Below are 15,780 nucleotides of genomic sequence, written 5' to 3'. Positions count from 1 at the left end.
TTTTGTCTTCGGGAGTCATATTTCGGAACTTCGGCCACTGCGATTGCCCGGAGCTCTAATATAATCCAACAGGCGAAGAAAACACGTGAAAATCGTGCGGAAAACTCGCCTTTGAAACCCTCGTTTGATTCGATCGCGCCCCTATATACGACGCGAATACATTTTTCTTATTCCGACACGACTGAAACTTTATTCATAATTAATTTTAAGGCACACGAACTCACCTTGGCCGTCCCGCGTTTCACGCAACCGTCAATTCTGGTCCGAACCGTCGTCAACTGCACGCCCACGCTTCGTAGTGCCGTGTTCTATCCGATTGTGCTATAAGCTTCTTTCAAGCTTAGATCCTACCGATTCGAAGCAGTGCGTTCGGAAATCGATTTAGCCCTAACCGGTACTGACGAACAGAAACAGAGAGAGAGAGAGAGAGAGAGAGAGAGAGGGGGGGGGGATAGAGAGAGCAGAGAGGGGTCAGAATCTTCTCTTATGTACTATCGCATTTGTCCGGAAGAATGGACTCATCCATTTTGATTCAAATTTCATCGATCTCCATACATGTTCACTTCTCTTGCGTACATTGCAGATTTCTCGATCTCCTTTCGGGACGAGCATTTATTTTATTACTCTTCCTCTTTGCTTTAACGCATTTGCGAACTCCTTAATTAAATATTTTATCTTAGCGATTAACAATACGCATCATATTCGAGAGTAATTGTACAGGTGCCTCGAGACTGAAAATATTTTTAGAAGTATTCTCTTTGATAAATTTGAAGACGATGTCTTCTCCGCACGAAGTGTCTCGCAACCTCTCTCAGTCTTTAACTTTCCTAGCAAGTCTCAAATGAAATTTCCGTTAAAGCAAAGTCGCGAGCTGAGATTCGCTAATACTCTGAATTGAGAACATCGAGAATTCAAGTAAAAGTGGCCCGGTTGCCCAAAGGGTCTCGACACTAACTTTGACTAACACCAGCGACTTTAATCTTTTTCTTTATTGTTTGTATTATAAATAAAATCACAGAAAAGTTATACATTAAAAAAAAAAACAGTCGATTGCTAATCATAAACCAATTTTACTCGATCTTCCGATTTCTGCTTATCAATGTGAGTACCAAATATTTAAATCGATCGTAATTTTATTCGTCCAACGTTAATAGATTAACAAATCTTCACGCGCAAGAGGACTGGAGGAACGTGAATTCCTATATAGACGCGTACTCGCGTACTTCTTCTTATACCCGTGCCAGCCAGTTTTTTTTCTCTGTTTTGTTCTAGCCGGCCTTCTCGCTCTCGACTTTGTAAATCGGTCGCCCTCTCTTTCTCTTCCCGCTTTTCACTCTCGCTCCTCCTCGTCTTCGTCTAGGTAACTTTAGGCAACACTACGCCAAACTTTGCAGTAACGCTACACTTAGCTGCTCTCCGATCATCGTTCTCTCTCCGATTCCCTTCCCTCTCGCTCTTTCGAACCGCAGCGTAAAAATGCTGTGCAAATGGCATTTCGGCGATCGTTAGTAATCCTCTTACGCATCGAAATTAATATTTTCTTCTTATCGATTGACAATTAATAATACCTAAAAATATTATACAGCGCTGCAAGCGAACGATCAGCATAATTTTAGCATTATTATTAACATCGTATTATTAATATCGCAATATATTTATAATGTTATTATTATTAATACGCAGCGCGTATATAAAGTTCAGCAGTGGGATCAATGCGGCTGGATTAGAATCAAGTGTTGAATCAACGTCGATTTGTTTCGTAAGCGATTCAAGGCGAACGGTCAGATTCTTGAACTGGATGGCATTTTACACGATTTGCGCCGATTGCCATTTAAATTAATAACGCACGAAATTTTGCCCGCGCATATCCCGCGATTACGCGAGATGCTAATTATGCGCGTGCGCAATTACGGGTACATCGGAAAGCCGTAGAAGAGAGATTTAGTGCAAGTTTGACTACGAGCTAATCGACATAGTTCATACATCTCTACTGCAGGTCACACGGCTTTCTAATATAAGCTTGCTTATATGTACGATGGCGGCCCCTTTTTTCTGGTAGAAATGCTATTTATTTTTTATTCTTCTTTTATTCGCCAATCATCGCGATTCTATTTCCTGCATATGTGTATTTAACAGACTCCTTGTTAAGTACAATAGTTTTTTTTAGATAATCTACGCGAGCTCTTTTCATTTTCACTTCCTTCTTCTTAAATGACTGCGTCATTCTTTATTTACCCTCCCATCAATCACTCTTGTATATACATTTGACGAAGCAACGGTAAACGGTAAATATATTTAATCACTGACTTGACTTCAACATAATCAAACAGCGTCGCTGTACTATACCTGCGAGTGAGTATACGCAGAATGATTCGCGCGACGAGGCATTCGCAACGCCCGGCGTATATCTGCGCCGGCTTCTTCTTTTCTTTTTTAGATTAGATTTTGATCACGAATCGATCGAGTCTTCATTGTTTCAACATCAGTATCATTACAAATCGAAGGATGGTCAATGACGGGGGGTCCGAGATACTCTTTTCTCGTCTCTGCGGCGACGTTAACACGGAGCTGACGGAAGCAGCGGAAGAAATGACGGTGAACCTTGCAAACGCATGCTGACAACGCACGAGATGCGACGATAGCGCGAGAAAAGATGATTTATGGCCGTGGGACACGCCATGTCGTTTGCTAAACTTCGCGAACGGGTGCGCGGGCGTGTGCGTGTGTACGCGTGTGTCCACGCGCGTGGGGGGAATATAGAGACTGGTCGGAAGAGTGGAGAGAGAGAAAGAGCGCGGAGAAGGACTAGAGTAGAATTTATTTCGTGTTCCAAAGAGAGAGAGGGAGAGAGAGCAGTAAACTCTATCAGGATACTATACATGATATATGAGTATACACGACAAATATAGTAAATACAAAGAAAAACATATAAAGAAAAACTTACAAAGAAAAATGAAAGAAAAGTAGATAACAACGTGTACGTTACAAGCGAGTAGTACAAAACGAAAAGAACGTCGTGTTGTGTGACTAAATATCAAGTTAAGAGTACAGAACCCTACGTTACATACGAAAATAGAATGGTTGTGCAATGACCGAGACTAACCTGGAGTGAACTTTTAATACACATGCATAATCATTCATAAGTTTAAGTTATGTATAAGAAGCTTCTAACGAATTTAGTTTCCAATTAAAATAAATAAGCATTAAAATTTCAATAAGTAAACTTTTCTTGAAATTTAATTTAATACTACTAAGACATGTAATTCGCTGCATATTTAAAAAAAAAGAGAGAAAATTGACCAAATTAAATTTTTATTTAAAAAAACTCGATAATTGAATCAAAGGATTGAATTTTGTCTAATTTTGGAATATTCTACATTTGGAAGAAGTGAAATGATGCCGAAGCGAGTCGTCACGGTTCGAAAGGATTGTAACATTGAAATTTGGACCGCTGTCTTTGCGATGCTTCACGTCTCGTTTGCTCCTGTCGACTTTTACGCGGTCGTGTTCAAAAGCGTCTTGTACGTACGCCTGTCGTCGTGAGACGCACAGGTCAAAACGCATGAGTAGCGGCGCGACTCACGTGCACAATCGTTGCAACTGCAGTTTATGGAAGCCGCTCGTCGTGATCGCGTGTTAGATCACCTGAGAGACCCGCGATATTTTCGAGAGAAATTTATAGTTTTTTTTATCTTGGCATGTGCTTGCTGAAAATCAAAAGAGCTTTGTTCTCTGTAACTTCTTTGTATAACTCGCTATCGTTATATGTTATATTTAATTGCAAAGTATTTTGTAAAATGTCGATAAGTTTCTTTAAAAAAACTAAATTTTTTTTTGCAAAATTCTGCGGTCCTCGAGCTTAACGCGCTGCGTCGACCGTATTTTCCCGCAATTTTCCCCGACGGACGCGTTTGACCGCAACCTCCGGTTTACAATTAAACAACGCGTTTACTGCAAAAACGATCACCGGCGATTCGTTCGGGGCAAAGAGATTGCACGGGGTTTGCAATCTTTGGCCGATGGCCGCGGCGGTAATGGCGCTTCGGTTACATCGTCGCGGTGAAAAACGTTTTTTTTTTTGTTTTTGTTTTTACGCTCTTCTCACTCAAAGTCGCCGCCGGGCGCGATTCGTAAAATAAAACTGGCGCTGCGTGCAAGAGTGTCCGATTGGCTTGTCGAAACGCGTCGCGGGCATTAAAAGGTGGCATAAACGCGCGCTTGCGAGCGGACGCGTTAACTCTCTTTGCGCTCATTTTAACCGTCATACGACACATCGTAATTTCACCGAGAGGCGCCACTTTCACGCGCGCGCACTAATATCCCGATAGTGTACGTAAATGTTTTTTTAACGAAGAATTTATTTTCGCTTTGATCTATCGGCGCGCGCCACGCGATTTCGTTCTGCTTGTTGAACGCGCACAAACGCTGTCCGGACTCGCCGCGCGCCGGATTTCAACCGCCGATTGCATAATTCGTTTGGGATAAAATCGGCGTTTGCTTCAAGGAAGACCAATTGAAATTGGTAAAAAAAAAAAAAAAAAAAATGGAAAGGATGAATTTCTCTTTGCGAGAAAAAAAAGAGAGGAAAGCCGATAATTACTTACGTTGACGGCCTAAACGCGAATTCGGATCGAGTACGCGGAATATATGGTCCGAGTATGCATAAGTAAAAACAATTGCAATATGCCGGTTCGATTCTGACTTTTTCTTGCCCCTATCGCGTAACGATCGATGCGGTCCACATGTATACATGCGTATACAATATATTGACAGGTACGGTCCTTTCTTCTCTCTCTCTCTCTCTCTCTCTCTCGCGCGCGCGCGCGCGCGCAATCTCATATATGCTTGTGCCAGCGAAATATAATTCGCACTCGCCCAGTCCCCAGTGCGCCACGCGCGAGAATGACCAAAGAGAGAGAAGAGCAAAATTTCCCGAATAGCTCGGCGCTCGCCGAGATGATTGTTGTACGTATACGAATACAGTCAGGAAAAAATGTCTCCTTTCACTGCAAAGTACCGTTCGCGTAGGTACTTTTCAAACATGGCCGAGTAAGATGACTTATGCATTTACAATCGCGAGAAGAGCAATGTGTTTCCAAGATAATCGAAGATAATGAAAAGAAATCATTCTTTCTTCTACCCCTTCAATAGAATATATGTTACGTATTTCTTAACAAATGAAAGATGCATAGAAAAAAATTGATGTATATCTTTCGTAGAATTTATAAAATTACAAATCTGATGGCGTTAAAAGATGTCGATAAATGGTAGCTCGATAAGAATCCTACTCGGATATTTTAGTTGGCGCAATAATATCTGTAACAAATTGAAAAAGTAAAGCAGGAACTTAAAAAGGAAACCCTCGCAAAGTGTCCGCGTCGTGACAATCTGCTCCGAAAACTCGTCGAAAACAAGAGCTAAACACGCGGTAAAGTTTTTCGTGCTGGCACGCGTATATACAATCTCGAAATACACTGACAGCCGGCCACTTCGCTTGTCGCTCCTCTCTTATACGACGCTAACGACAGAAACCAGAAGAATTTATTCGGGCCGCTTATCGAGACCTCCCAGGGAAAAAGACCGGTTGTCCATCCGCGACTCGAAGATTAATGAACGCGGTACTAGAAGCGGAGGCTCATTAGAACGCATTAACCTCGGGCGCTTTCTTTTTTTCTTCTCTCGCATTACTCAATCCTAATGACATATTGACCACTACTCCGCGAAGTATCAAACCTTCAAAAAGGAATATATATGATCACTGCTGCCTGTCGTAAATTGCGAGTCGTTGATGGGGAATAATTTTCGACGTGTATACCTAGCACAGACTTATGAGTACCCATACAGAGATAGCGTCGACAAAGCGTTTTATATTCAGAATCGTTACAAAATGTAGGGCATTACTTTAAATGTATTCCACTTAAAACTATCGTAATATCGTGTGCAGAAATTTTAGTTACATTATAAAAAATATCTTGTAAATTTTTGGTGTTATTATTCTGTTATAATTTTTAAAGCTAACTTTAATTAGATATATATTTATCATTATATGTCATTTTTCTTCATTCTATATTATTTTATCATTTTTATCATTATATGTCATTTTTTTTTCATTCTCTATTATTTTATCATTCTATAAATATATTGATGGAACAGCATGTGATTTATTTGCAAACATCAAAATCAAAGGTAAGCTAAGCTCACGACGCGCGATAGCATACAGTTTTCTTTAGCATGTAACCTCGATTAATCTTCGACGGTCCAAAATCGACCCGATGAATAGAACGACATGTGCGCGAACAACAATGTGTTCCCTGGATCATATCTTATCGCCATTATCGTGAATCTCTCAAAAGAGGTTGGTTTATCTGCCGGCGGAATATGGGCCAGATAATTTTATAGTGTAACAAAAAGCCGCGAGCGTGGGGCTTTAGAGGAGAAGATTTCCCTTATTATGTTTCGGACGAGAGCATTTTCCGCGCAAATAACTCGTCATTCATCTTGTGACTTTGCTAAAGGCGAAATAATTGTGAGATGTGATCAAAGCTATACGCACTTATTCATATTGCTTTCGTTTGTTAGTCTCGCGCATTATATATTTCTTTGTAAATAATTCCATTAGAATATGAATAAGACTTAGAATCTTTCTCGTTGTATTTTTCGCATAAATACGACAGAAAAGTTGATTTTGAAGTAATGCTCAAGCTTTTTTCACAACACAAACGCCAGAAGCGGATGAAAATTGCGAGCGATTTAGCAAGCGCGATTAAACAAAACGGCGTGCAATAACCTTTATCAAAATAACGACATCTCGAATTGCGATAAATATAGCGCGTTCGATTAAGCATACCGTAAATTTCGTCGCGTTGACCATTTCGATACCGCAAATATTTTTTTCATCGTTTCAAAGAAATATTTATTTTCCAGGTTTTACAAAAAAAAAAACCCTTTCCTCTTTGTTTACGTGATAATCGGAAAATTGACAAAACCATCGCGTATATAATAACTGTAGTCTATTAAGTATCGGGAATTTCGGGTCCTGCATGAGTGTGCCGCTAGTGACAAAACTTTTTAATTTAAATCACACACAAGAACGATATATTTTACAATTAAACGCGACTGAGTTTGGCGTCTGGTGTATCCATCAGCCTCGTTCAACTTTTTACTTCGTTTTTTTTTTTAAATTGATATTAAAAACACGTTTGTGCGGGATTTGTCTCGTGAATAATTTATGGAATCGATCGCGCATCAAACATGCGAACGTGATCGCATGCGTGCGCGCGCACGGATAAATCGCGCGAGTATACGAAGGGTCGACAAAGGGTAAGTGAGACTCGCCGGACTCTCGTACATCAAATACGCGCAATAATACACGCGAGTCGAAACAAGGAGAAAAGAGAAATGAATTCGAAAGTGTACTTACCTCCGTGCGCTGCGATAACCTCTTGTTCAACTCGTGGAGCCTGTAGTCCGGTTGGCTGTAGCCGTAGGCTGGAGTATGCCTCCTGGGGACAGGCAACGATCTGTCAGATCAGACCGATCGCTCATGTTAGGTGTGCTGTGTATAGCGTGTTATTTTCGCGTGTGTGCGCGTCGCGAATGTTTCATGCATGCAACACGTCGTCCCGGTCGCGTCGCGCGTCACGCGTCGCGTCGCGTCGCCACACTGCGCGAATTTTCGTAAGGCCCCGAGGGGTACGTGATTAATACTACCGGTTGGTTGGCCCTCTCCGAGCGCGGGCACGTCGCAAAACGCGCTCGGACATGGCACAGATTCGCGAAATGTAGTTTACGACTTTCACCACGACCGCGCCAATTCTCACAATCCCTTTAACTCGCCGCGTTACGGAAGCGGAGGTTTCAACCGGCACAGTGTCGAAGGTCTCGGGCGCAACAACGCCGGTCTCTAATTATTACTTTAGAGTCGCTAGATATTATCGAAATCAATTTTCCAGAATTCTGGAATAAGGATGCTAGGTTATTATATTGTAACAATTTAATTTTTGCAAGTTCCGATTTCTCTCAATGACATTTTCGAGATTCAAATATTCCAAAAATTCAGGTTTGTTTGTCCCTAGTGAAAATCACCGTTAAAAAAAGTATTTTTCAAACATATATGTGTAACGTTCTCTCATCGAGGCAGTTCGGACGCTCCTTTAAGATAGAAAAGCACGATTTAATAAAGTTTTGGCCTAGAACTTCGGTACAAGTTATCCTGTGAATGTGAAGACTTTTAAAACTGATTTTTAAATAATGCATGCACGTAATTGTGTATCGACGACGAAAGTTTAGTCGCTCAGCTGGTGAACTAATGCTACATCAAATTCATATAATGACACGTCGAAGGTCGTCATGCTTATGCTGTCAGTTCAATTGTCGGCGATCATTTAGACGCCAATAATTTAATGTCACGGATCAATTATAACATTATCAAACATATATTATACCAATTGGATGGTATGTCCAATTTTCACAAATTAACCGGTACAACGACGAACTGATTGCAATAACTTTGCAATGACGAACGTAAACGTAAATTTATTCTGTATTTTTTTATCTTGAATGTTGTGATATTTATCATTATTGTAAAATCTGTTAATTATATTTATTTAAACAAACGTTCGTAAAAGTTTCTGAAACGTTTATTCTAATCGTAAGTCGAAATAAATCATCGGAACAACATTTTCTATGATCTCCTTTTCATCTGCATAATTTTCAATACAAGAAGCACACCAGGATACAGTTACATGCCTTAATCAATGCGGCTTCCAAATCATCGAGGATCAAACCCTCGGCTCCCGGTCGGTCCCGTGGAGTAGCAGTTGGTTAACCCGGCGGGTAATTAACGTCGCGTTGATAATATTTAGTGCTCAGAATGCCCGGGATGGTGTTGTACCGCGCGCATATTCGCGCCCCGAGGCCGGACGAGCGATCATTAAGAACCGAGTGCGGTGCGGTGATTAATAACAAGAGTACGCAGAATATTCCAGCAACACAGAGACTCCGAGCGCGCCGCATTTCCGGCATACGAATTTCAGGAATACGTTCGACCTACGATCGATACTACATTTAACACGTTACGCGTTTGCTCTCGCGACATTTTTCACGCGACGCGCGTAACATTCCGATCTACGAGAAAGAGACGAGTGGGTAAAGATCGAACGTTCAGAAAAAAGTGAACGCTAAAGCCTATCGATACAAGATCATGTGAGATCTCCCGCTGCCTGGTGCATTCGGACGAAGTCGGACTTTCCCCCTAACTCGTGATACTCGTGCCATGATTTCTTCCGTGTATCAGTGACCTTGTAAAATCGCTATGCTAATTATAACGCGCTTAGCTACGGCGAGAGACAAAGATAAACAGAGTAGACACAAAACGTTCCCGTAATACCTAATGCAGGAATGATAATTGCGAGCGGACTGCTGACGTATGTGCGTCTCGGACTTGTTCCTTGACTGACATTGCAGAAGTATACGTTATTGCTTCATTCAGATTCTATAAAAATCCACCACGGAACGATTTCTGTGATTTTCCACCGGATTTGTGATGTCACGATATCGGTGCTAAACATCCGGTAATGCGAATAATGCCGCGAGAGGAAACGATAATTTTTTCCGCCGATTGCTGAGCTAGCTGGAATTAGTTTTAATTAGCTAAAACATTGAAAACGTGCTCAAATGGGTTTCGACAAATCAGGATGTCAAAAATAGCCTTCGACGAAAAGATAAGACGGTTCCTTTGACTCTTCATTCGACGCGATCGATAAGATAAATCGCTTGAGCAAAGATTTCTCGAAATCTATGTCACGAGAAAGCATTAAAAACTGCATTAGATAAGCGTCTAACTTTGCGATCTACATGATAGATAAATATATGGACAAACAGATCGCCAACTTCTCCTATATGTGAAAGTAAAACCAACGTGATTGATTAAATTGAGAAATATGTTTAGCGATAACTTGAAAAGAAAAAGATGACAGAATATCAGATAAGACAGAGTCAAATAATAGAATGAATAATTGCAAATGGTTGACAGATCGGATCGAGACGCAGGAGCAAGTTTGGCATGATTTTCTTTTTTCACGAGAAAATACTGTCCCAAGATCGATCGTGTCGGAAAAGAACTTGGACTTTCTCGTCTCTGGAGAATCGACGCTATGGGACCCCGGCGAACACGTCACTGCGTCGCACGCGTGTACACGCGTGCGTGTGTATGTACGTACGTGTGCGGAGCAGATTTGCCAGGGGTGAGTCGAGATCTCAAGGGTTGCAGGGGTAACTCACTATCGTGTACGGTTTATTGGGGAGTGACGGGACGCGTGGACAAATCTTTCGTCTCGTTCGCTGTATCGTTCGATCAAGAACGATTGCTCGACGCAACATACCTACTATGACTAATAATTCTAAATAAAAAAAATTATCAAACAAAGAAATAAAACGTCACAGTAACTAGAAATTTTTATATTAACAAAATCACGAGTTATTTTAATGCATGTATTTAAAAAATCAACATGTTCTTTTAAAATAAACCAGATGTAAAAAGTTTACTTAAGAATGGAATTAAAATTATATTAATTTTGTTTTTCTGAAAAATGGTCTAAACACCTAGCCGTTTATTTCATTCGACACTCGCAATTTGTCACGTCGAATAGTAATCGCGCGTAAACTGATGTAACGCGACGACGGACGCGGATCACCTCCGGAACTGGCGGACACATCGGAAACAAGTGCGCGCCGCCTGACGAATCGGCCGCGACTTCGTAAGACGGTATTGAATCGCGCTAATTTAGTTCGATAATGTAATTTCACGCGGGGCACGTAGCGGCCGTAGAGTGCCGTCGTGCAATAACCCCGGCGTGCGCGCATGTAACGCCCCGGCTTTTCATTCAAGACGTGCCGCACGATCGAACTAATTAATTCGTCGCACGGCACCACGGCCGGTGCGGTGCGGGTTGCGCGCGAGCGCGCCCGCCAGGATTTTTGCCCGCCTTCCTGCATCCCTGCTGTCCGTCTATCTCGAATCCCGGAGCAGAGGATCGTGACAGATCATTCCGTCGATACGGAACTAATCCGCCGAGTGAAAAACTAGCGCCTAACACGGGCGCGCGCGCTCGAGTCGGCACGCGGCCTGGAATTTTTCAAGGCTGTGGCCCCTTAGAAACGACATGTATATACACTTGCTGGACTATAACGAAATATTCAAAGGAGATTTATTACTTTCTCTATCATTAATATTTTCTTTTGTAGACTATTATCATTCCTACGTTGTATAACACGTATTTTCACAAACGTCCTTGCAGATGCTTCGTGGAACACGTAATGTCTATATCTCGCATAGAATACGCTAAAATTGTGACATTGTTGTGTGAAGACATAGTTGCTTAATGAATAAAAACACAATTTCTTGATATTCGCCGCGTTCTGAAATTATCTTTTCAGGTTCTATTAAAGAGAAAACCTTTCTCTCGATGCACTTGAAGTGACTAGTTCAATGCGAATTTATTCATTGCACGCCTAATACCGCTAGGCTACCATAAACACTCAACGCAGATAAGATAGAGCCATTAATCGGAGAATTGATCGATTTCAAGAGCCGTTGCGGTATATTCATCGTTGAAATATAATAATATTCAGCTCGACGTGAGGATCTGCGAGTAATTTTCCTTTTCTGACGAAAATGACCTGAATTTTCCTTAGAATTTTATGCTCGTCAAAGAAAACAAATTTTTTTTAACTATAATTAAACGTAAATCTTATGTATGTAAGTCTTATATGAACATTTTCGTTGAGGCAATTTACTCTTCTTGAAGACGAGCATAATTCATCGTTATATAGTTACTAAAATAACATTGGCACGGGTATCGATCGCCATGTGGTTATCTTGCGCGACGATTCGTTCCCATCGATACTCGGTTATGGCATCGGACATTTACGTTCGATAAGTCCACGACCCTTCCTAAAAGTTTAGACATTCCGAGTTTTCGAGAATCTGTTTACTTCTCCAACGTGACAATATTTCAGATTGTATATAGCACGTGAAAAAGTCGCTAGCCAGTTCTTTCCCTAAGTTCGCAAATATATACGTGTATGTCGACTACGAGCATTCGACAAATTCATTAATTATTAAAAAATCCGTGCATACGTAATATAATACATATAGTCGGAGTCGAAATAATCAAGAATGATATGCTTTCTATTCTACAGATAATTTATTTAAAACTTAAACAAAATTTTCGTGAGATTATTTTGTATTTTCTCAGCGCGATTAAGTGACTCTGTACTTTCTACTTTTGACGCATGTTTATCGACCGTGTTAACCGCCGCGTGCTTGAAAGGGTTAAGGTAAGGGGTCAGGCCGCGTCCGATTACTCCGGTCGGCACCGTACGACGCCCCACGTGCTCGCGCCGGAAGCGGCATCGGCACGGCGCGGCGCGGCGCGGCGCGGTGGCGTGGCCGATATCTCGTCGCAACCCGTCGGAGTCCGCGGGATTTGCAAACAGGTCGCCGTGGGTGGCTTCGCCCGTTATTAAGCCGCGGTAGTTAATGGCTTTAGTTTAGTTCGCGTGGCTAATGGGCGTCCCGACGCGCCGCTCCGCACCGCACCGCACCGCACCGCACCGCTTCGCTTCGCTCCGCGCCGCGTCGTGCCGCGCCGTTGGGAATCAGCTGACCGGCCAGCTGGCCCGCATGGCTCAGCTCGGCACGTCGCGTCGTGTCGCGTCGCATCGCACGGAACCGCTGGTTGAGAGCCGCCGCCTGCAGGGGTCTCAGATTGGGTTAGCAAAGGGCGCAGTTTGGAGCGAGGGGGCGGCGGCGCCGAGGGAGAGGAGTGAGAAAGAGAAATAGAGAGAGAGACAGGAGAAGAGAGAGAGAGAGAGAGAGAGAGAGAGAGAGAGAGAGAGAGAGAGAGAGAGAGAGAGAGAGAGAGAGAGAGAGAGAGAGAGAAGCGGGAACCGGGGAAACGGGGGACAGCAGGAGGGTGTTATTAGGGGTTGCTCATGGGGTGGCAGTACGATCAATGCCAGGGAGTCATGCTAGCTCTCCCAAACCCCTCCCGCAAAGTCTATATATAGTACGCGAGTACACACATGTATGGAAGTTCGCACGTAGCCGGGCATGTCGAAAGAGCACGCGTGCGTATGTATGCACACACGGGGTTTGTCTACTAGCTAGAGAAAGAGAGGAGGGACGAGATGAAAACGGGGAAGGAAGAATGAAACGCGCGAGGCGTATAAACGCACGTGTGTGGACCGGATATTTTGAACTCTCGCGGACTCGGGGCATTATCCGTCGCACGCGGCGTGTTTTCCGCGTGTCGCGAACGAGAGTTCGCCGGCAGATTACTAAACGACGACACAACGACAATATCGAGTCCATTGATGTGCCCGCGAAATCCGACGAATTGTTCCCCGTAATAATATCTCGCGGTGATATTTTACGTGCAGATCGCCCGCATCGGCAATTATTAAGCCTTAAGTGGAAATGGAATCGGTTAGTTGTAGCAGCAAATCTCAGTCTCAAACTAATTGGCGACTAGGAAAATGATTAAGCGCCGCTTGCTTACTTTTAATCGTTATTAACATAAAAGAGAGCGTTTCCTTTGTATCGAAAGAAAACTGACATTGTTTTTAATTCGTCTCTAGAGCGTAATGGCCTTTTTCTGCAACGAGAGGAGAGAAGGCGCGAGGCCCATGGTATAATCCGCGCGTGTCGCAACATTCTTTTCCATCTTTTTAGAGGCAGGATGGTAGAGCTAATTGCTGTAGATGAAACTGTTAAATTGACCCGAGGACAAATGCGCGACGCTTCGCGGACAGTGCCGCGGGGCACTCGCGTATACACGGTGCATTATGCGCTTCAAAGTGACGCACCGCGTGTAATACGCAATCTGCATGTCATAAGGATAATAATGGAGAAAGGGCACGAGCAAGCTCGTTCGGGGATGTTATCACGAGCTTTAGCCGTGTGGCCTAACTGTCGAAGGACGGCGCGACGCAGCATTCGCTATTAACGAACCTTTCGTATTGATCGAAGGGATGGTTCTGCCGAATCTAAAATCGCGCCGTCACCACCGCAACCGTACGAGAGAGAAATCTGTCTCATTTAAAGTCGAAGCACAAATAATAATTTATATGTTAAGTGTATAAATATTTTTTTCGTCAAATATATATACGCGATATGATACAGCATTGTGGCAGAAAGTAGTTTAAAGGAAGAAGTAATTAAATAATCAAGTATTAAGTACTCGAAATGTTGAGGATGAGTAATTGTAATTCTGGATCATCTCCAATATAATATATATAAGTAAAAAGAAAATATCAAAGTTATACGATTGAAAAGTGTAATAAACCGCGGTCGTCGTTATTATCGTCATTTCTAGTAACGAACACCGGAGCAACTCTTTTAAATTGTTAGGTCTTTTGAATGCCACCGTGAGCAAGCATGATAAATAAAATCTCTCGGATCGTAGATAAGGGCAGCGCGTGGGCTCCTCTTAATTACACGCAGAAATTCACTCGCTGGTCCAGGTTCGGAATAACAGCCGACTCAGCTTCGCCGCCGCAGCAGCAGAAGCAGCAGCAGCGGCAGCGGCAGCGACGACCGTTGAGCCACCCACCACTCTCGCAAGGGCTTTCCGTCGCTGGCGCAGCAGTAATCGTGCCGCCACGCCAGCAATTTATCGCTGCCCATGACGGCGTTTTATCGGCGATATTCATCCCTTTTTCCGCCCAGACCCTGTATAATTCACCTGGACCTGGCAATCCAGCCCGCTCTCGCTCCTCTTCCTCCCACACGGAGATGGATGAGGAGCGGACCACGATTCCCTCCTCAGGCATATTTTGTTGGCACCTCGACCACTGCGATTCGATCACGGTCAATAACTCCCCCGAGGCTGCCATGCGATCGAGTTACCCGCGGATACTGACGACGGATTGACGGACAAGCGTGTCGTGGGAAAGGACGAAAAGCGGTCGTTCGGTCGACCGGAGAGAACCGCGTCGCACCATCGTTTTGCCCCAGCAGCGCCATAAAAGAGCAATAATCGCGACACGCGGCTCGCTTCGAACTCGGGCAGCTCGGGCTGATGGCCATTGCTGGAAAAGTGAGCGGCATGAGCCTCTCCGGTGATGAAATCGCGCGCGGGCAGCAGCAGCGGGTTACATATGTAGTTGCGCTATCGAACAGGAAGAAACGACTTCGAATCGCGTGGGACACTTGTGACCACTGCGTTCAGACGGGAAATCATTTCTTGAACGACGATGATTGCACGAGATTTTTATCAATTTTTATCTTTGGTTCTCCTTAGAAGAGCTTTGATTATTTGGTTTTATAACAAATCGTGAACAAAACATATCATGATGCAATATTATATTACACTACGCTTCATATATAGTCCGCAATCGTGACAAACTATATACATATTTTTAAGCTTTCTTGTACCATTCACTCTCGGTCGAAATGGCAAACAAAGTGGTTAAAAAATACAAATTGTTTGCTCAAAAATGACAATAATCTATAATATACAGTTGCTGACAATACAAGTTTTCAATTACCTTATGTAAAAGACCGGGAAGCCTTTTCTTTTCCAAAAATAATCCAGGAAATAATTTTTAATGGCTAAGATCCGCGATTTTTGTTATTCTTTTTATTTACTAAAAAAAAAACACAAAATCAAATTTTTAATCGCACGAGTAATCAAATAATAAAAACGTGAAAAATAATCAATTATAACATGATTGGCTTGCAATATAAATATGCAGTAGCGCTAAATATTTGGTGCG

General features: G+C 42.9%; 1 protein-coding gene across 6 annotated transcripts in view; it reads right to left on the bottom strand.

Annotated features, from left to right (window-relative positions):
• Chi (LIM domain-binding protein 2 Chi) overlaps window positions 1-15,780 on the bottom strand; it is a 76,842-nt gene that overhangs the window by 15,926 nt on the left and 45,136 nt on the right. For 2 of the 6 annotated variants that reach the window (XM_077403100.1, XM_077403102.1), the window contains exon 2: window positions 7,421-7,520. In XM_077403100.1, the coding sequence (XP_077259226.1) occupies window positions 7,421-7,520 (100 nt within the window). The remainder of the gene's footprint in view (window positions 1-7,420; window positions 7,521-15,780) is intronic. The other 4 variants (XM_077403098.1, XM_077403099.1, XM_077403104.1 and 1 more) reach the window with 3 other exon arrangements.

This window comes from Temnothorax americanus, unplaced genomic scaffold (genome assembly GCF_048541705.1).
Source record: "Temnothorax americanus isolate GAGA-0224 unplaced genomic scaffold, ASM4854170v1 Scaffold17, whole genome shotgun sequence".
Lineage (NCBI taxonomy): Eukaryota > Metazoa > Arthropoda > Insecta > Hymenoptera > Formicidae > Temnothorax > Temnothorax americanus.
Note: the sequence above shows the minus strand (reverse complement) of the source record. Positions and strands in the feature narration are given on the sequence as shown.